At 40.9% G+C, this 22139-nt stretch overlaps 1 protein-coding gene across 5 annotated transcripts in view; it reads right to left on the reverse strand.

The window, feature by feature from the left end:
* Positions 1-7799: 7799 nt before the first annotated feature.
* tspan18b (tetraspanin 18b) overlaps positions 7800-22139 on the reverse strand; it is a 50660-nt gene continuing 36320 nt past the window's right edge. For 2 of the 5 annotated variants that reach the window (XM_061676182.1, XM_061676183.1), the window contains 7 exons: positions 15049-15147; positions 13431-13625; positions 11340-11414; positions 11132-11230; positions 10814-10990; positions 10031-10114; positions 7800-8594 (listed from right to left, as the gene is read on the reverse strand). In XM_061676182.1, coding sequence (XP_061532166.1) covers positions 8541-8594; positions 10031-10114; positions 10814-10990; positions 11132-11230; positions 11340-11414; positions 13431-13625; positions 15049-15147 — 783 coding nt within the window. In that variant the 3' untranslated portion in view covers positions 7800-8540. Of the gene's footprint in view, positions 8595-10030; positions 10115-10813; positions 10991-11131; positions 11231-11339; positions 11415-13430; positions 13626-15048; positions 15148-19286; positions 19453-20031; positions 20212-20250; positions 20383-22139 lie in introns of those variants that run through there. The other 3 variants (XM_061676181.1, XM_061676179.1, XM_061676180.1) reach the window with 3 other exon arrangements.

Here is a 22139-nt window from a genome sequence, read left to right on the forward strand (position 1 = left end):
CCTCCTGCTGTGGCTGTAAGATCGCCTTTTGGAGAGGAGCAGGCGGCTGAAGAGGAAGAAACACAACATACATGGTAAAAATGTCCTTACGTTACGAGCTGAGAATGTCAGCAAACAGTTTATATTTTGGCCAAGCTGAATATATCCGAGCACTGCTCTAAAAGAAGTAACTTCTGTTTAGCAACCTTTGGCGAGGCGAAGCACAGCGTGAATGAGAGACAGGATGGTTCTGCATGAGCAAAACATTTCAGTGGCGTTTTCTGGAAGAGATCAACATAATCCCACTAATGCACATTTGCGTGTACGAAAAGAAAAAATCAATACAAAATAGGAGGCCTTGCTCAAGGGAAAAAAAACAAAAAACAAAAAACACGAACCAGTAGACTACAAAGTTATTTCGATAGCAATGAGCTGTTTTTTTGAAGCATTGCAATTTTTTTTTTTTTTTTTTTTTAGCGCATTAATCTCTGTCAGGTAAACAGGAAATCAATATGCGCTTTGATTTGATTCACTCGATTCGCTTTACAACAACTTTTTTTTTCCTTTTCCAGAGCACACGTTCAACAAGGTAGTGGAACGACCCCTTCATGATTTGAAGTTATAGTTTAGTTATTATTATTATTATTACTATTATTATTTTTAAAGTTTAATGCCACTCCCAGTTAAGATTACTGTCAAACTAAACATATAACAAAGAAACACATGTATTTAAAACAACAAACTTTGCCTTAAGAATGACCCCGCTTGCTTAATGGTAAGACATAATGGTAAACAACATTGATGGGGATTGATGGGAAGGCATCGACAATTGTGGTTTTATAACCCTTGAAACGATTCATATTTGAACACAAATGGTGGAGCAACACATGTATACAAACGTCTCACAAAAATACATTCTTTACCCTCTTTGAAAAACGCCAAATATGATTGCGGCTTACTGAGTCACTCAGTGGAGTGGTGACCCTTATAGGGAAGACCAAGCCTACAAGGCAACCAACTTCCACATTTGGCAGAACAGGTCAAAGCACTTCCTTCAAGGATGGATAAATGGCAGAATCCTAAAGCAGGAGACCAGGACAAAGCGCCCGGAGGAACTTTGTTTTACACAAGATGTCTTCAAGAGCTACCGAACATGAAACATACTGTACTGTATATCATATCATATCATATCATATCATATCATATCATATTTGTATAAATAAATGACATACTTGTATTTAACTTTTGTCTGAAGACACATTCACACCTATGGGCAATTTAGAGTCTTCAATGAACCTGCCACACAGTTTTTGGGATGTGGGAGAAGAAAACCCGCGCAGGCACGGGGAGAACATGCAAACTCCACACAGGCGGGGCCGGGATTTGAACCCCGGTGCCCAGAACTGTGAGGCAGATGTGCTAACCAGTCGGTCACCGTTCCACCGCTATTAAGCTATGTTTTTTTTATTATTTTTTTTTAATAACATTGAATAGTATAGAGTGCGATTTTCCTTTTTAAAAAACACATTCCAGAAATGTGTGTTCGGCTTTTTGGAGAGACGGGAACGGATTCATGGCATTTCCATTGATTTCAATAAGGAAGGATGAATTTTAATTTTAATTTGATTTTTTTTTTTTTTTTTTTTCAGTTACATGCATGGTCATGGAACAAATTGAACTTTAATTCAAGAGGGTTCACTAAAATATGGCATTGATTTGCCATTGAGGAATTACATTTGATACGGGGTAACTCCATTGCTGCTTCGCTTCTCGTCCCGTCCTCACCTCCATCGGTCAAATACATCTGTAATTGCATAAGTGTGTGGGTGTGCCGTGACTTTTTTTGGGAGATATTCGGTAGAAATTGGTGTGACTACGGTGGCACAGTGGTGAGTGGTGAGCAGATCTGCCTCACAGTTCTGAGGTTTGGCGCTGAAACCCAGGGATCGAGCCTTCCGGTGTGGATTTGCACGTTCTCCCTGTGCTTGTGTGGGTTTTCTCAAAATTGCCCTTATTTGTGAGAGTAAGTGTGAATGCTTGCTTTTCCCATCTGATTCCTGGAATTGTCTGTCGCCTCTCACCAGAACGTCCGCTGAGACAGGCTCCTGCAACCCGAGTGGATGGATGGATGGATGGTTTCCTTAATTTCTGCATCGTACTGCTTGTTCCTTTTCCCCTTTGTCATAACAACTGGAGTGACAGTAAACGAACAACAGCATTGTGGACCTTTAGGGATGGACAAGATGAACAATTGACTGTGAGTAACAATGGGCTGTGGTATTTACAACAATACGGAATTGGTACGAAATAGAGAATAGTGCATCACCAAAATATCTAACCGCTGATTGATCCAGGCTTTCATTCCATTCTATCTGCCAAAACAGGGTACGTAATTGAGCCCACGTGTATTGGTGTTTTCATAATTCCGTTTTGAACAGTGTGGAGCTTACATGTGTTATATATTACTTGTAAACAAGCATATTCAAATGCTCATGTGTATGTTACCTGAAGGATTCGAAAGCCATCTCTTTGACTCACGATGTTCTATCAACAATGGGAATGCTGCAATACGCTCGGACTTCCTGCTGGTATTCTCTCTTGTTTTATTCCTGCCCGTGTGCAGCCCTTTAAAATTTAAGAGTTGATAAACGATAATCAGCAGACTGACTGCTGATTCCCTCTTAACACCAATCAGGTTATTGTCGGGACGTGTCCCCCTTTCCCCTCTTCGCTCCTGAGCCGCATGTTGTCTCTCTTCTGGGCAGCATGCTTTCAATTATCAAGCTTGTGAATACGGGGGCGGTGGAGAATCACTATGATTTATTGTTCACTTATGTCTTGCCGTGTTCGGCGCATTTCCTCAAGAAGCCCGCCCGCTGCAGAGCTCAAAGGTCAAAAATATACAAACAAAACAGTCGACCTTTCGCAGACTGCTCGATCGGCGCACTGATTGAGAGGCAAAATGAAAAATCCGCCGTGAGGGCCACAGTGGGAGAAAATTGAGACGTGTCCCTAAAATGATGCATTAGCCCCCGGCTGCGAGGAATCTTTCATGACTTAGAGACCGTGGAAACATTGGACGAGAAGAAAACCAAGGGAGAGCTAATGAAGAACCTCTTCCAATCACTTTGGAGGACAACTGCACGCTAAACATTACTTCTTTGTCACCATGCAACATTATGCAGCCTTCACACATGGGATCGTTTATTTGTTGTCAGCTGAATCCAAAAACGCTTGGCCTGAGAAACGTCTCATCCCGACAGACTCATTTCCTGGCCGTCCCAGCTCACTTCCTGTTCCGTGCCGACTCTCGGGCACCACATCGTGCGTCATGACAGCAACCCCGTGGAGGCACGGCCATGGCCGCCCTCACACAATTTATGTCGAATTTACGAAGCAACTCCCGACCAGGGCTGGGCAAACCTTTTCATCAAGGGCCGCATTCGATTTTGAAAACATCCATCCATCCATTTTCTGAGCCGCTTCTCCTCACGAGGCATCAAATGAAAACCTTTAAATGGGTATGCAAAAAGTAAAATTGTTTGTTTGCTTCACAATTATTTCCATTTCATAATTGTATTGTTTATAATTAGTTCAATCCTAACTCATTGACCAGTTATTTCGTTCGTGTGGATGTAAAGTTGTTTGCTGGTATTGTATTATTTATAACAAATCAAATTACCAATCATTTTCGGAGATGAATGAATGAAAAGCGAATGCATTTTTCTTCACCAATTTCAAGAAAATTGAATGGCTAATGCCGAACCGATCTTACATTTCCATGTCAGCTTCTAACAATCTCACCGTAGCAGATGGGAATCGAGCGGTCTGCGGGGGCTCCGCCTGGATGGATGGCCGACACCGGACCTAACACCTTTCACACAAGATAAACACGGTGCAAAGAAGAAAGGTCATTTTTATGTTAAATACATTCAGGAAGCAGGACTTGTTCAAGTTCTCGTGGGAGTCCATTTAGTTGTAAATCATCAAGCAATGAAAGTTTCCTTTCCAAACAGGGGGCTAAAACAAACTGCCCCTCCTCTGCTCTCTCCTCCGTTTTTCCTTCTGCTTGGAATTTTTATGAGGAAAGAAGAGATGCGGTGCCACAGGACTTTGCTGAAGCAAAGAGGTAAATAAGTCGACATAAATCCTTTGTGGGGGAAAATAAACATTATTGGAAGGGCTTTTATAAAAGGTTCCTTTAAATAGAAGGAGGGATTGTTGAAATTACGCTGCTTAAAACAATAGAACACATCCAATCAGCAGTTCGTAGAGTTGATCCTACGGAGAAATCACAGCTCATCTTAAAGCGCTGGCAAATTATTATCATGAAAAAAAAACAGGAAATACAACCTGTGACTTTTGGTTGGTCCCATCAGGGCTCACCACAACGAGTCGGCTCGTGTGATTTTGTTGTTGTTGTTGTTGTTGTTCTTTTTTTCTTCTTCTCCAGATGCCCACCCTGACACAACACACCCATTTTTTGGAAATCTGGACTTTGCTATTGAGGCACCGGCCTGGAGTCGAAACCCTGATTGAAATGCAGCTGCGCGTACAACTACTAACGACACTACAAATTTGGAATCCAACCCAAATGAATACACATTCAAAATCACATCAAAACGTCGCCACGCGTGACACGCTCGCTCGTGTTCCGTTCAGCTGTAGGATTAAATGAACTCACGTTCAGTGAGCATGTGTTTCGCGCTGGGTGCACGCATACTGATTTTGAAAGGCCCATATTTTGGCTATATAGACCTCCATAGAGCGACTCTCCAACAAAGACATCGTATTTAATAAAGTGTCAATTTAATTTCCCGAAAACTCCTTAGAGGAATCTAAATATTATCTCGTCTCGTAACCACATTCATTCCTTCATTCCTCCATTTGCCGTACCGCTTCCCCTCACTGGGGTCGCGGGCTTGCTGGAGCCTATCCCGGCTGACTCAGGGCGAGAGGCGGGGTACGCCCAGAACTGGTCGCCAGCCAATCGCAGGGCACACGTAGACAAACAATCATTCCCACTCACACCTAAGGAAACCGCAGTACCCGGAGAAAACCCACGCAGGCACGGGGAGAACATGCAAACTCCACACAGGCGAGGTCGGATTTGAATCCGGGTCCTAAGAACTGTGAGGCAGATGTGCCAACCAGTCGGGCACCGTGTGCACATTTACTTGTGAAATGTAGCCCGGCTGGTTAATACTGTAAATGTATTAGGATGCCGACATTTTTATTCGAGCGCATTCATGTAACCAGCAGGAACATTAAGCAGCTGTTCAAAGTTTCACTCGTAACTCTGGAATCCCGTCTTGTCCCTCCCTCTTGATGACCAACTTGCACATAAAATAAAACTGATATTTTTGGGCACAATTTTGAATTGTTAAGTCTTCGTTGTAACTGTTAAAACAGTTTTGTTTTTCCCCCACAGGCATAGGTTATTTTAACAAGTTGTAATTATGCTCTTAAATTGTCTCTCAACAAACGCCAGGAACATGACACCTGTTACTTGCAACCCTACTATTACTGTAATTAGATTCATACTCAACACACATTTACTAATTAAATACAATTTTAATGTATTTTTATTGCACAGGATTTAGTCAGCAATATATTATTTTTGAATATATGTATTGCAGGTGCTTGAGTAGATTGAAACAGGGTTGTGCCAAAACCAAAAAGCCTACAATAAGATATAAAATATAAAATATCTCATCAAAGCTTTACCTAATGTTAACAGTAGGTACACATCATATGGTGGCTGATGTCCTGTTTTTTTTTTTTTAAAACAACGAGTCATTTTTTATTATTATTTGATTATTATTTATTTTTTTAATAGTGGTGCCTAAATTGACCTCCCAAAACAACAAGAAACCTTATGAAGCCGCAGAACAACTTGACACTTCCAATATTATGCAGGACTGTGCTGTACTTTGAACAGGAGAACAGGGACGTCAAGTAGAACCGAGAGGGTAAATGCTGCCCCCAAGTGCTGAGCGACATATTTGTGTCATGTTGCCATTGTCAGGGTTGGTAGAAGTCATTAAGTCGGCACCTTATTTAATAAAAAATAAAAAAAATTGGGGGGGGAAGTCAATTGATGGGATTGTATAGCTCAATTTTCAGAGGACAATCCCTGCAAATAAGAGCATGCACTCGAAGAGAATATAAAGCCGATTGCAGTTATTTACAATGAATTACAATCGATCGATTATTTCAGCTTTTCCTATCATTAATGAACTCATGTCTGCGGACTAGGTGAGAAAATAGATAAATCTTCCTTACAGTACAAGATTTTACATCTCCAAAGTTAAATCGTTTAGATTATAGATAAATTGATAGATTTGGAAACAAATCTAGTCTAATTATGTGTGCTACAGTAAGAGCTGCATGTAACATAATATTGCACATTGAAAGTCAACAATGAGTACAAATTGAGAGGCGTAAATATGGACCATTTTAACAGTTTATCAATGCATGCCGAGGATACAAGCTTCCTTAATAGTTGAAATAGTTGAATCTTGAACCGATGTGTCAGACATTCAAGATTTATTTGAATACAGAATGGTATGTGAGTGTTCTTTTGGATGAAAGCCATTTACGGTGACAAAAAGAATGATGTCCTTTTTTACTTGGCTACTTGGAAATGATTCAACATTTATAAATGGTGCACTCATGGTGGAGTTTTCAGTTATGTAAACCAGGAAAAAAAGAAAAAAAAAAAGGGGGGGGGGGGGATTTTACAGCAAATCATTTGGTTCAATTCTCATTTTCTTTCATTTGTAAACGTATAAACCATATTTTGTAAACTTTATAAACTGCGGTAATGCTGTGCATTTAATATGATTAGGAAAACAATTGATTTTGAAAGCGATGAATAGATTTTCACTCGGTACAAGCTTAAACACTTGTAGGCGATGAAGAACATTGGAGGGGTACATGTTTGAAACAAACATGAAGTTAAAAATTATGTTAAAAAAAACAATTTAAAAAAAAAAAGGTGTTTCTAAACTCTTAATGTTTAGGTCCGCACGAAGAATAATATAGACATCCTGGGTTTTGACCTTGATTTAAGACATTTGGAAATTGCAATATTGTTGTTGCTGTCGTGTTGACGTTATAGATTTTAATTACATTTTTTGGGGATGTATTTGTTATGCTGATTGTCAATTGTATTGTGCAATGTGAATGTCTGTGTTGTATTTATTGGTTGTATTGTTATTTGTTTGGTCCAATAAACAAAATAAATGTGAACAGGAAATTTGATTGTGGTATTCAAACATTATTTTTCATTTCCATAAAAAGGGTCACAAAACAAGCTTCTTTTTATTTTTTGGTAACACAATTTTCCCCCTAATATGTAAGGGAAAAAAATCACTCCAAAAAAATGGTATCATAGATCAGACATCCCTCCATGGTATCTTTTAACAAGGCATATGAGAGGAATAAAGTCCGTTTTAAAATTAAGAATATAGCCTTTATGTAAAAAAAAAACAACAACAAAAACTTGAGAATAAAGGCATCTTTTCAGGAGTAAGGGGCAATATTACAATAGTTGTATTTTTGAAATCTTTTTCAGAGGACCCTTTTGACATTCCTGCGGAATTTTGCAAATATGCGCTTCCATTGTTCAAGGCATTCTTGCATTGGATCAACAGTATTACTTCCATCGTATTTTCGTCCTCATTGGGGTCACGGGTGAGATGAATTGTTTTCCCGCTGACTTTTAGAGGGGTTACACCCAGGACTGCTCGCCAACCAATCGCAGGGCAAGTGCTAATTCGTTGACAGGCTATCATAAACAATGAAGAGACACAATAGGCTATTTAGAATGCCATTTATTAAAGATCAAACGCATACACAAACATCTCAACACCTAAAATCACAGAAGTAAATATAAACAGAAATATAAATCACGCTGACGTTCAAGTCCGGGAGGGTCCATAAAGGACTAAAATCTCACATGCTCACAAAATAGCTTATACACATTTGAAAACTGCATCCAGTATGTACACACTCACCTACAGATCTTATATAATACAGCATAATAGAAATGTGGCTGTGAAAAGGGCTTGTGGAAGGATTATCTTACTATATACAGTAATGAAGAAAAAGGGTAACAGCCAAAGTGGACATAAGACATTTGAACAGTTAAGCCAGATTTACTTAATATAAATATTCTTCGTCCAAAAGTCAGTGCAGTGCCTTCTGCTTAGGGTTCATCTGGTCCTCATGTCCAGTCTACTTTGAACCCAGTCTGTGCAAGACCTGGTCCACAAATGACATTGTCCACTGAACACACAAAATCTTTCAAAAATCAGCTTTGTCTCAAGATATCCCACTTTCTCTGTTGTGTGTCGCTACGTGTATTACTTCTGTTACCCAGTACCTCAAAAGTCCAGCTGTGAAGTACAACTGTTAAGAATGGACTTTTTTTTTTTTTTTTTAAAACCCCAACCAAACCTTCAAATAGAAATTGAGTTCAAAACAAGTGTTGATTTTCTTTTTTCACTTATTCCCTGTTTTTCCTTGGAAAAAAAAAAAAAAAAAGTCTAGACAGACTACAGTTTCAGGAGTCCCCTGAAGAGGCACACAGCGACGAACATGGCGAAAAGCTGAAGAAGAACAGAACAGATGCATTTTAACATGGACAAGTGGATCATTTCATAAACAAACCTGTCACAAATATCATGATTTGGCAACCAGTGATGCCTGTAACGCGTTACTCCAAAATGCAAACCCTTTTGAGTAACGAGCAAGGTATCGCATTACTTTTCCCAGGAAAATAATGAGACTACAGTTATTTCTTCTTAGCAGCAATAGTTACTTTTGATTCATCGTTGTCTCTCACCAAGTACTAATTTGTGGCTGGTGATTTAAAAAAATAAATAAAAAAAACCCCAAAAAACCTATTCAACAGCATTGAACCATTCACGCAGACCGCTCAAATCTCAACAACCAGAAGAAAGCGATTGGGAGTTTATTGGTGATTCGAGAATGCAGTGATGGTACAGTACCATAAAAGTGCAAAACTAAATAAATTAAAACAAATACCAGATTTCACCATGCCCCACTATTTCTGTTCATTTCTTGATGAAAAATTGTATTTGATTGTTGTTACTTTTTTATTTACACATTAAGAATAGTTTTACTGGTGTGTTAAGCGCGCAATGCATCCTGGGCTCATGATCCATACCGATATGCGCGGTCATAAATCGGCGTACAAGGACTGACTCACTGAAGGACTTACAATACTTAAATAACATTTTACAATGAAAAGTGAGAACTTTCAACTTCGTCTGTCGTCCGGACTGTGAGCTTGCTTAACGCGCTTGCACGGCTGACGTCACGTCCCACAGCGTTGTTCGTCAAACAGTTGCGTAATCTTGTCACCTTGTCTCGCTCTTTGCATCAAAATTACGACGGTGGGAGCAATGGTGTGTGTGTGTGTGTTTGCGTGGCCCCAATATCACACCGCCACTCACTTTCACATTTACGTACATGCACGCGCACACAGTTGCCTTCATGGACCACGATCGCCATCCATCCATCCACGAGAGCCGCTTTAGAGAAGTGTACTGAGAATGCTGTGCTTGTTTACATTGAGGTACTTACTGTACTTTGTTGGCTGAAGTCTGCACTACATTGCTGGTTTAATGTGGCTTCAACTACACTAATATTGAAGTTATTGGCCCATGTTGATGACATCATTACCAAGTAATGGGTATGGTTATGTTTTTTGTTTTTTTGTACTGTGCATAAGTGATATTCCTGCTACTTGGCAGATGCTGAGAGTAACTAAAAAAGGTACTTTTTTCAAACTTAAGCTACTTTTAAGATCAAGTAATCAGTAAAGTAACTAAGTTACTTTTTCAAGGGAACTTACGGCAACACTACTAAAACAAGTTAGCCTTATCAAATGTGTTAGTGTACCAAGACCACCACCAGGTGGCAAGCTTTTCGCACAAAAGGCTTTGATGAAGTTCACATTTTTCCACTTTTAACTTTTCTGGAATTATTAGCACAGAAGCAAAAGACAATATCTCCATACCTCAAAGGTCAGCACCAAAACAGCCAATGCCAAACCTAAATAGATGTAAGCTTCATAGGCTGCGAAGGCTACCTCATGACAACCCTGTTGACACACAATGAACGACGGATTAATTAATAAGCCATAAACCTGCACAATTTTTTAGAAAATGACAGATTGTATCTTAAATGAAGAGGATCTCTGGACAAAGGAAGAATCCAGGGCCTTTATTGATGCTATTGCACATTTTTCTTCAGGTTTGGGTAGACCAGCTTTCATTGTGAAAACACACGCCAAGCAATTTGTCCAACTTAAGTCTCCGTTTGTGACAAGTGAGAGCTTTGGGTGATGTACTGAACAACGGACTCACCAGTTGCTCAAAAGTCGTCCACTGTGCCGCCTTACGCTTAATTTGTAACAAAAAATATATATATAAAATCCTACAGACTGTAGCCTTTATTTCATTTGCCATGACAAATTGTAAATTTGACTTTCTCCCAACTGTAGCCCCAGTGTGTATACTGAGGATAACCAAAACTGTTATCTATATGAAACAGGGCTGTGAGTAAATTCTATTTGCAGAAAAAAAACACATTTGCGAACAAATGGCTCTTGCAGACCTTAAAGCACAATCCTGGTGTGACATTTTTCACAGTGATCTTATTGTGAAGACTGAAATAATACAAGTCTGGAAAAGCACTGATCTGGCCATTTGGGACTCGGGGGCCCCCCCCCCCCCCCCATGAGCTGCCTGCCACTCTCATCACACATTGATGTGGTTCAAACTGAGACATGAGAAAGTACCTGTTGCTGGACATAGGCTTCGTCTGCTTCTTCTAAGCATTTCTTGAATGCCTCATCCCCATTCGAAGAACCGGCCTTGCTCATCAGGCAGCAGGATTTTGGAACTTTGTGATTCTTGTTTTTAATAAACACATTTTTCTCAAAATCGTTCGGTCCTTCGACGCCACAGCACTTATGCTGAAATGAGATGAGCAGAGTACAACACAAGCATTTATTACTGTGTCGGTATGGGTTGTAATCTATGAAATGAGTCCTGGTCACTGGTTGAATATGACGGTCTGCAAGCACTTAGCCATGCCGTGTTTGATCTGGACTTACTCGACGCATCCACTCATTCCACATTGTTGTGAACTTATCACTGGGGTCGTGGCCTTTATATTTTTTCTGCAAATCCTTTTGGAAAGATTCCATGGTCAACTGAAACAGGCATAGAACATGTACAGGATTAACCAGGCACACACTATCACCATTTTACACACAACACACGAAAAGAACCTGAAAACATCCCCCAGATACTGGAGCTTACCTGATCACGGTGCACGTAGCCCCAAACCCCAGCACTCAGCTCTGCTACGAAGAGGAGGAAGATGAGCAGGAAGAACTGCAACAAGACGAGAGAACACAGTGGGTCAAGACCCTGGTAGAAAAGTTTTGAATTAAACTTTAGTCACAAAAAATCCCTTTCGGACTCGCGATGTGATCATCTTACACTTGAACCTATGTGAGTCCCAGGATGCACATGTCATGGAAGCAATGAGTCCCAACCCAGGAACAAATAAGTCCCTGCAACTGCAAAGCTGTGGGTGATTGATGGGGGGGAGGCAGCACACACTTACGTGAACATCAGCGGTGCGCGGTGCAGTGCGTTAAACCAGCTCACCAGCAGTCTGGACTCCAGACGAAGTTGAAAGCTCTCTTTTCATTGTAAATATTATCGAAGCAAGTATGCTAAGTCCCTCAGTGAGTCACTGCTTACCTTCAGGACGATTTCTGACCGTGCACGTCGGTATGAGTAATTAACCCACAATGCATTCCACCCTTAACACTCCAGTAAAATTATTCTTAATGTGTAAAAAAAAAAAAGTAAACACCAATTACGATTTTTACTAAGGAAAATTAACAAAAGCAGTGTGGCGACAGTGAAGCCGTGCATTTCTTTGCATTTTTTAAAATTGTCTGCACCTTCACTGTGTATTGTATGGTAAACAATGATGTCCCCGTTTTTTCCCCCAACGGAGTTCGGAGTTCAGAAAATAAGAGATCTGCATATTCTGTAAAATGCTTTTGGATAGAGGGGTTGCCGTTTTGTTCAAATAACAAATTAATGTTTGTGAAGAGACACTGTTGTCTCATAAGTGGTGATGGTGAGGTGAAGCATCATAGCACTTCATCCATTGGTTCATTTCTTGATGCTTCATTGCACACGGAACCACCTGCTGGCCATGTGCATAATCACAGGCAGCTGTATCTTAACCACATACACTATGTGCTGCATTGCATTATTGCATCTTTTTGGCTCTTGTGAATGACTATGTATTACAAACAATGTTTGACCAAGTAACAACATAAAGTGTACATAAAGTGTAGTATATACTTTACTACTACTTTAATACTTTGAATGGATCACGTTTAAAGGCTCAGATACAATGTATGGAAAGCATGTTTACTGAGATTAAATGTTTCGAGGGAATAGAAATAATTTCAGGGAATATGTATATTTAACGGCGGCACGGTGAATGACTGGTTAGCACATCTGCCTCATAGTTCTGAGGACAGGGGTTCAAATCCCGGTCCCGCCTGTGTGTAGTTTGCATGTGGCTCCCCGTGCCTGCGTGGGTTTTCGCCGGGTACTCAGTTTTTCTCCCACATCCGAAAAACATGCACGGTAGGTTGATTGAACACTTTAAATTGCCCGTAGGTGTGAATGGTTGCTTGTTTATATGTGCCCTGCGATTGGCTGGCGACCAGTTCAGGATGTACCCTGCCTCTCACCTGGAGTCAGCTAGGATAGGCTGCGGCATGCCCGCGACCCTAGTGAGGATAAGCGGTATAGGCCCCTGTTCTCCTGTACTAGTTCTTTCTGGGTTTGGCCCTGTGTTCTTTTTGCTTGCGTCATCCCATCCTGTTTTGGCAGTTTTATTTCAGTGACAAGTCTTTCGGCCAAAAAACGAAAATGCACTTTTGGTCCAGTTTCGGGGGCCGAAAATTTGATGAATCACTAGTTCTGACCATATGGTCTTTACTCAACATATCAACTATCAATGGCCAAATCTGATCAGGTGTAAAGAGCAGGTGGGACGCTTTCAAATTTTCCCAGCGAACCTGATTGGAGGTTATGGCCACGTCACTGTCACGACAAAGGGCAGGGTTATCTTGCACAGACTGAATATAAGCATCGTTCCCTGTTCTCATTATCCAAAGTGAAATACGCCAATTAGGAAATCCTGAAGCGAGGAGGCTTTACATTTCAGCCATTGCTATGAATAAACCTAATGCCCCACATTTGAGGGCATTTTGCTCATCTGGCTTTGGAAGCAAGACATCTAGGCATCTTCAAAACTGAAACGTGAAATGAGCACATAACAATACGTCCATAATATCAATGCTATGTACTTACGAAGAAGAGCAGACACCTATTTTCACGGATGGCTCCGAAGCAGCCCAGGAAGCCCAGAATGAAGAGCATGGCTCCAATGGCCAGGACGGCGAAGACAGTTATTGAGAGCACGGGGTGTACCATGAGAAATTCATACAGCGCTTTTGTTCCCAGCAACACCAACAGTGCCACACAAAGGAGGAAACAACCTGCCATCTGACAAAAAAGTTGTATGAGCCAAAAATTGCTGCATTAGGAACTCATGAAAACATTGGATAATATGCACACTAGAGCAATTTGATGTGGGAATTGGATAAGAACAATAATGGAAGAGATCTATTATCCTCTGTTCTTTCATCTTGGTACCGTATAGCTTCTGTACACAAAAAACTAATCAGTGTCTAGTTTTATTGATCAATTGTGATAACAGACCACATGAGCTGTAGTGCAATTCTACCCAGTCAGCAAACACACGTAGTACTTACGTCGGCCTTAGGATGGCACGTCGGCCGGCTGTTGCTATCTCTGACAAGCATTGGCCTAAAAGCGTGTATTTCCCAGCTTCATTAAGAAAAAATAAATAAATAAAAAAACATGACCCCTTCCTGTTCCAACATGTGTGTGCACCGATCCACAAAGCCAAGTCCATAAAGACGTGGATAAGAGAATTTGGTATGGACAAACTTGTCTGGCCTGCCCTCAACCCAATAGAACACCTTGGGGTTGATTTTGAGTGGAGAGTGAGCCAGGTGTTGTCGTCCAACATCAGTGTGTGACCTCACAAATATGCTCCTGGAAGAATGGGCACAAATTCTGATAAACTCACTCCTAAACTGTGTTGAAAGTCTCCCCACAAGAGTTGAAGCTGTTCCAGCTGTAAAGGGTAGGCCAACATCATATTAATCCATATAGATGTAGAATGGGATGTAGAATGGGATATCACTTAAAATCATATGTGAGTCAAGGCAGGTGAGCGAATACTTTTGGCAAAATAGTGCATGTTTGCCAACTGGGTAGTTATGTAGGCGATGGCCATTTGGCCTACACACCATATGGTAGAAAGACAAGCCGGATCAGGTTTTAACTGTGTGGCAGAGTTGCAGAGAAGAGATACACATTTTGAAAGTTCACGGACCTTGAAAACTGCTCTTATGGCAGGTAAATGTGGGATGTCCATAGCCGAAACACAAAGGGATGCTAATCGGCATTACAGAGGGATGTTAACTCTACTCTTTGCTATGCTGGTTGCATTATCACCATTGTCTTAAACAAGCCCATCTGATTGGAGGTACTAAGAACTTTGGTTGTGCTTAATAAATCAGGAAAGGCGATAACCTTCTTACTCCACCTGGCTCACACTTAACAGGGTTAGCCTTGATTTTCTGATCAAAACTGATAAACTCAGGTGCCAGTCACAAACTCCACATGGCACAATGTGCCTCGGATGTATGGCAACACACCGGAATTATTACACTCCATTTTATTACACTCCACTCCAAAGTGGAGTGTAATAAAATCAAGATTGGCTCAATGTAATCAAATGCAAATCTGGCTACTGCCAGTCAGTCACGGCGGTCTTAAATCACTAGACTGACACCATCTTCACTGAAGGCCACATGAAGAGAGATGAAAGACTTACACCGAGGAAGGTGTTGAAGATTATCATGAGGTACTTGACACAAGTTAGACAGTCACCCGTCATGGCTGTTGTCCTTCGTGCTGAAGCCTCTCCATGCCCCTGTGAAACAAACAAACATGCCACTTTAGGAATCCAGCCTAAATCTCCTAGGTGCAGTATTCCGTGTTGTCTCGTGCACTCCAAGTCGGCCCTGAAATGAGACTGGCAAGGAAATGATACATTCAAATAAACACACACCTTTCAGTTCGTTTGGTTTCAGTAAACAGCATGTGTTGACTACACAATCGAAATGCAAAGTTGCGTACCTCGTCTGTCTATCAGGGAACATTTGAAAAAATCTTGTCTGGGGGGCCCCCATATTTGTTTAGTGAAAATATATGGGCATAACATACCTATCCTTTAAATCAGGGGTGTCAAACTCTTTTGGTCATGGGCCAAATTGTAGTTCCGGTTACTCTCAGAGGGCCGCGACTGTGAAACTTGGTAAATATTGAAGTGTCTCTCAATGTTATTATTGTATATAAACAACAAATTGATCATTAACACATATTTAAAATCAGAACAAAAAATGATTGTGACGGGCCGGATCTGGCCCCGGGCCTCGAGTTTGACACCGGTGGTTTAGAGGGTGTGAACGAAAGCAGCTGGAAGACTTACTACTTTTTACTCTCCAAGCAAATTGATTTCAAGCTGCAGTTAAACACCTCCTCTAGATCATAATGATATACTCGGGTATTGATCACCCTCCTGGCGTTTCTCTGAGTGAAACCACCAGCCTACTTGCCTGAGATGAGTTTGAATTAACCCCTCTGTCCTAAACTGCTGAAAAGTGTAATGAGGGCACATGGGGGCTAAATCGAGATTTGCATACATTACACACACACAAAAGGTTTCAAGAAGGGGGCTTCTTTTATCCGTCCTGCTCTCTCCACTGTCAGTCTCAAGAGTGACTGGAGCGGGGGACGAAGGGGAAATAAAGGGGCTTCATGGAAAAACATCTTAAATCTCGACGCAAAATGTCCGATTTCTCGTTCTGCTTCAACCTGGTGCTCTGCGCTCTATCTCAGGGTCGACCCATATGACAGATATAGAGCCAATCTTTGTTTATGCATTCAAATGTAAGTCACAATGGCCTTATGGAGCCCAAATGAGGATGCCATGCATGTTGGCCAAGCATCTGGCAAAGTGCTTTCATGAGAACACACGTCTTTATCGATCAGAACCCAGCTCTCTGCATAAGACCTCTAAAATACGAATATTCTGCAGTAGATTATCCCGACTATGGAAATGTGGGTCACACTGCAGGTCCTACCTAGGACTACAAAATAAAACAAGATCATAAAATACTACATTAACAAAATGTTCCTCAGATGTGATGTTTTGCCATGCTTGCACAATTAGCTGTGCCATATAACGCTATATATTGATATAAAACTATTGTATGATATAACAGTATCTCATAGTTCACGGACATACATTAATGTCAAAAGACATGGCGATGCTTGCACGAGATTTAGCAGGAAGCTAATCTCCATCAGTAGTCCATCCATCGTTAGCTTTCCCTCATCCCCACTGAGGGAATCTGGTAGTTTCTTTTCCTCCGCTTAGTGACATACTTGGCCGAGAGGAATTTCTCTCTTCATTCAGTTCATTTACAACTCAGCACACAGAGCCAACACAGCATCAACCTACTACATTCTTCTTTGTCTCGCTACATTTCTTATCAAGTAGTATCTACAGTTCCCTCCAAAGGTATTTGAACGGCAAGGACAATTCCTTTGTTTTTGTTGTACAGTATACTGAGGACATTTGGATGTCAGATCAAAAGATGAATATGAGACAAAAGTTAAGAATTCCAGCTTTTATTTCATGGTATTTACATCTAGATGTGTTCAACAACTCAGGACAGAGCACCTTTTGTTTGAAGCCACATGATTTTCAAGTGAGCAAAAGTATTGGAACCTGTGACGAATGGGTGTTTCTAGCTGCGCAGGTGTTGTCTTTTGAATTGCTTAAACATTAGATAGTACTTTTTTTTACTTTGGGTTACACCTGTGAAAACTGCATTTGCTGTTAAGCAAACATGAAGCCCAGAGAGCTGTCCTACAGGAGAATAGCAAACCATTTTTAAGCTGAGAAAAGAGGGAAAATCGATCAGAGCCTTTGGGCGTAACCTATTGAACTATTTGGAATGTCCTGAAAAAGAAAGAAACTACTGGTGGACCTGAGTAACAGACATCGAACAGGTCGGCCAAGGGCATCAACAGCAGTTGATGACAGTAACATTGCGAGAGCTCTGAAGAAACACCCAAAGACAACAATCAGTGACATCACTGCCAACCTCCACAGGGCACGGGTGGTGAAGGAGACTTTGAGAGAAGAAATATACAGGCCATACCACAAGATGCCAACCACTGATCAGCAAAAAGAATCGGAAGGCCAGATTGGAAAGAAGTAGAGATATGAGCCACAAACGTTTTGGAACACGTTTTATGGACTGATGAGACCAAGATTAACCTCTACCAAAGTGATGGAAAGGCCAAAGTATGGCGAAACAAAGGATCTGTTTATGATCCAAAACACAAACGCTCATCTGTGAAGCATGGTGGAGGTAATGTCATGGCTTGGGCTTGCATGGCTGCTTCTGGAATGGGCTCACTAGTCTTTATTGGTGATGTAACTCATGATGGTAGCAGCAGAATGAATTCTGCAGCCTACAAAACCATTTTGTCAGGCAACTAACAGCAAAATGCACCCAAAGCTTCATCGTGCAAGAAGACAACGACCCAAAACACACTGCCAACACAGCAAAGGACTTCATCAGGGGGAAAAAGTGGAAAGTCTTAGACTCGCCAAGTCAATCACCAGACCTTAACCCAATAGAGCATGCATTTTATCCCCTGAAGAGGAGACACCCTCAGAAACAAACAAGAACTAAAAGAGGCTGCAGTAAAGGCCTGGAAAAGTATTTCAAATCAAGAATGCAACAGTCTGGTGAAGTCAAGGCTTGATGCAGTTACTGTACATAAGGGTTATGCTACCAAATATTAAATGTTATTAAATGTAAATTTAATGTCTGTTCCAATACTTTTGCTCACTTGAAAAGTGGGTGGCTTCAAACAAAAAGTACTCTGTCCTGAGTTGCTTTAACACTGGAAAGCTGACATTCTGAACTTTTGTCTCATATTCATCTTTTGATCTGAAACCCAAATGTCTTCAGTATATAACAAAAACAAAGGAATTGACCTTGCCGTTCCAATACTTTTGGAGGGGACTGTATGTACCCTAATGGTCAGGATGCGACATCAGTCAGGCCTTCAGAACAAGCTGACAAACTTGTGTTCCTAAAAGTCAAATTCAAGACAGTTCATTTATCAGCACTTTTACTGGATAAATGATAGACATACTTGAATGTTACCTTAAGCACTGTGATGTATCTATTTTAATTCTTTGCACTTTACCCCATTGCATGATAAGTGGTTATACTACCAGATATTTTCAATTGTATTTATTTGGCCAATGGATTTTGTGTTTTGTTTTCTTTGTATTAATCTTCATCTTTTTTTTGTTTGTTTTATGTATAAATAAAGGTGGCACGGCTGACTGGTTAGCCCATCCGAAAAAATGAAATTTTTTAGTAACTACTCTCTGAGACACCCATTTCGTCCCGCCTGAATGGCCAAAGATGCTCCAAAATATTTGAGTGCTCCTGATGCCTCATACAAACAATAGTATTTGGATATGAAACATGCATGGACTTAGCATATAAATTAACATGTTGTTAAATGTTATTAATTCAACTATCAATACAGGAATAGTATCAAACGGGAGAACAGAGGGCTAATTTAAATGCATACAGAGTTCTTTTACTGTTAAACTTTCAGCACATCTAGTACCACTGACATTTGTCTGACACTAACTTACTTGTATTTTTGATGTCATTTCGATTAATTTGAACAAAAATAAAAAATAAAAAAAATTACACATTAAAAAAAGGAGAGAATCGCAACTTGCAATCATTGTCAAGCAATAATGGGACCGCTGTTGCTAGTGTGCATGGAATTTTAATTAATCACTCGGCAAAGCAAGAACATACACTGTAGCGTCCGGGAAGTTGATGACTTCCCAGCATGCTTTGCGGCATGTTTGATATGATGCTATGCGTCAACACCTCATAACGTTTAGGCGTTGTTTGTTGTTTTACCATGGTAGTAAAGTCGCACGTGTCTTTGACTTACCTGTTGGTAGTGCCGTAGGGGCAGCTGTTGGTCTTTGACGTGAGACTCTTGCCGCTGTCCGTAAGTGGCAGGCTCAACGCGAGTGCGCATCTTCTGTTGTTGAATGGAAAGAGCCTCTTCTTCATCAAGCTAAAACTCCTCTCTAGCTTTCCTAACGTGAAGGGAGCTATGGTGTATATTGATTGGAGAAGATTGTTTGGTTATTTATGATGACATTGTTACTGTATTATTCTATCTTTTGAGTACAGCGCTTTGTTGGCGTTTGCAGCCGCAAAAATAAAGGTGAGTTGAGTTGCACGACTGGGACAACCCCGCTACTGGTTGTGGGGATTTGTTTGCACATGCAGCCATGGCTGCGACATGAGCAAGCAATGCTGCCTAACACCTGATGACCTAAGTGGCGACCTTTGCCCTGAGTAAAGGAAGCCTGACGACATCAGCAATGTTGACATCAGCTGACTGTTGACTTTTGGAGGGATGTCAAGCTAATTTTTGCGCAGTTGTGGTTTCCCTCAGAGGGCCGTTATGACGGAGACCGTAAAAAATATGTATCATCATATCATATTATTACATATACGCAACAAATTGATAAATAACGTTTTTGAAATCAGTGGTATCAACTATTGTTACATTCATTTTAAAATGCAGTTTGATACGCCAAAATCAACTTTAAAGCCAACTCGTTTAACTTCAACTGCACTCAAGTTTAGTTGTCCCATTTCCGAAGTTCATTGCTCATACTTACGAAATTATGCAACCTCTATCTGCGAATGTTTGGTCGTATTTATTTGTCAAAATACAATGTTCTGACAGCTAACTAAAGACTGCTACCGCCCGTTGGTTACTAAAAACGACGTTGAACGGAAAAGGTATCTCCACATACATCCCGGTGCCTGCTAGCTACCGGTGTTAAAGGCCGGAGGACATGAACGACGTGTGTCGAAACGTGAGCTTCTGTGCTTACCGTCGTCGTCTTGGAGGCACCCAAAAACGTTCCATGTGCGTGACAACATCGTCCATTCAAACGTTTGACGATCACAGCTCGCGTGCTCTTTGACAGATTGAATAATGGAGGACAACACAGTCAACACGCGTGTACGGTTTTTTTTTTTTTTTTTTTTTTGGGGGGGGGGGGCAAATGTGCGAATATGTCAATTACGTCACCAGAACGCCGTTTAGTTTTCGTTTGTTTCTCGTCCTTTTGAGACCGAAGCACATGCACGTGACGTGAACGTTTGCATGTTCCATATGGAGGTTTATTATGGACAAGAGAGTGAATTTTCTGTGTGCATAATATTTCTAAAGTATTATTTTCATATTCGACCACTGCTGGGACAACAAGTCAAGCCTTGTTGTTAATAAGACTTGTTCCAAGAAAATATATGGAATAAATATATAATATATATATATATATATATGGAAGAAATATATATTGACTGAGTGGCAGCATATCACCGAAGTGGTTATTAGCACATTGCCTCACAGTCGAGAAGTTCAGGGTTGGAATCCCGGCTCAGACCCTCCCCGTGGGGAGTTCACATGTTCTCGACGTCCCATTCCAAAAACACGCGTGTTAGGCTATTTGAAGAATAGAAAGCACAGGTACTCAAAACCTTATGATCCTGTAGTTAACGTCACGACAACATGTAGTTGACCGGTCCCTCGAGATGTGTTGCTTAACCACATTAAACTTGATACAACGTCACCTGCGATTGGCTGGCGACCAGTTCAGGGTGTACCCCGCATCTCGCCCGAAGAGAGCCGGCCGGGATAGGCTCCAGCGATGAAAATGGAAAATGAATGACTGCATCGTTGCTACCGCACATGAAAGCATGTTAAATTTATGCGACATTACAATCATATCGAAGCTTTTAATTGGCCCAAAGTTAAGATATATCCATTCTCTTTTCTGCTTATTCCGTTCATGATAGGTTCAGCTTGAACCTATCATAGCTGATTTCAGCCGAAAGGCAGATTACACCCTGGTCGCCAGTTAATCACAGGGCAAATATAGAGAAAAACATTCCCGCTCACATTCACGAGGGGTGGGAATTGATAAGATTTGATCAATATCAATGCCGTTGTCGATTCTGTTTATCGATCAATTCCTTATCAATTCCTCTTAACAATTCCTGAGTAGTTTTATGAGGGGGGAAAAGTAATTCTACACCAAATTTGATTATTTTCAAAATGACGTCAGCACATGATTTTCTCTAGTAAATGACGACGCAGGGTCCGACAGGAACCCTTTTTGAGTGGTGTCCCTGCCACCGTGAGCCAAGTTGTGGCGGTGGCCCTGTCAGAACCTGTACTGGCCCCGTACATTCATGATATAATACGTGTAGGTTTTCGTGTACTGTATTATTTGAGCCTCTAAGAAATTCGACATAAAATTGCATTCATAGCTATGACTGTTAACCTCATTGAAGTCAAGGCATTGCAATTGCAAAACATATTAACAATGCTTCAAAGAATAAATCTATTCCAAAATATTCCAAATATTTCCTTAGTACTGACATTCCAACAATGCTTAATCATGTGGCTTGATGTTGTGTACACATGTTGTGTATGTATAAATATTGGCTGGTTGGTGGGAGGCTAAGCTTCGGGGAGCATCAAGTGTGTGTGTGTGTGTGAGTGTTTTCTTGTGTGTTTGTTGCTTGTGTATTATGACTTGGATTTACCTTGAATTATTATTTTGTATATCATACTTTTAGGTCAATTATTTACAGTATGCGTTGATGTTTTTAGCATTTTAGTATTTATATTTTAGGCTGGCGACCAGTTCAGGGTGTACGCCGCCTCTCGCCCGAAGATAGCTGGGATAGGGTCCGGCACTCCCGCGACCCTAGT

Source organism: Phycodurus eques, chromosome 5, assembly GCF_024500275.1.
Source record: "Phycodurus eques isolate BA_2022a chromosome 5, UOR_Pequ_1.1, whole genome shotgun sequence".
Lineage (NCBI taxonomy): Eukaryota > Metazoa > Chordata > Actinopteri > Syngnathiformes > Syngnathidae > Phycodurus > Phycodurus eques.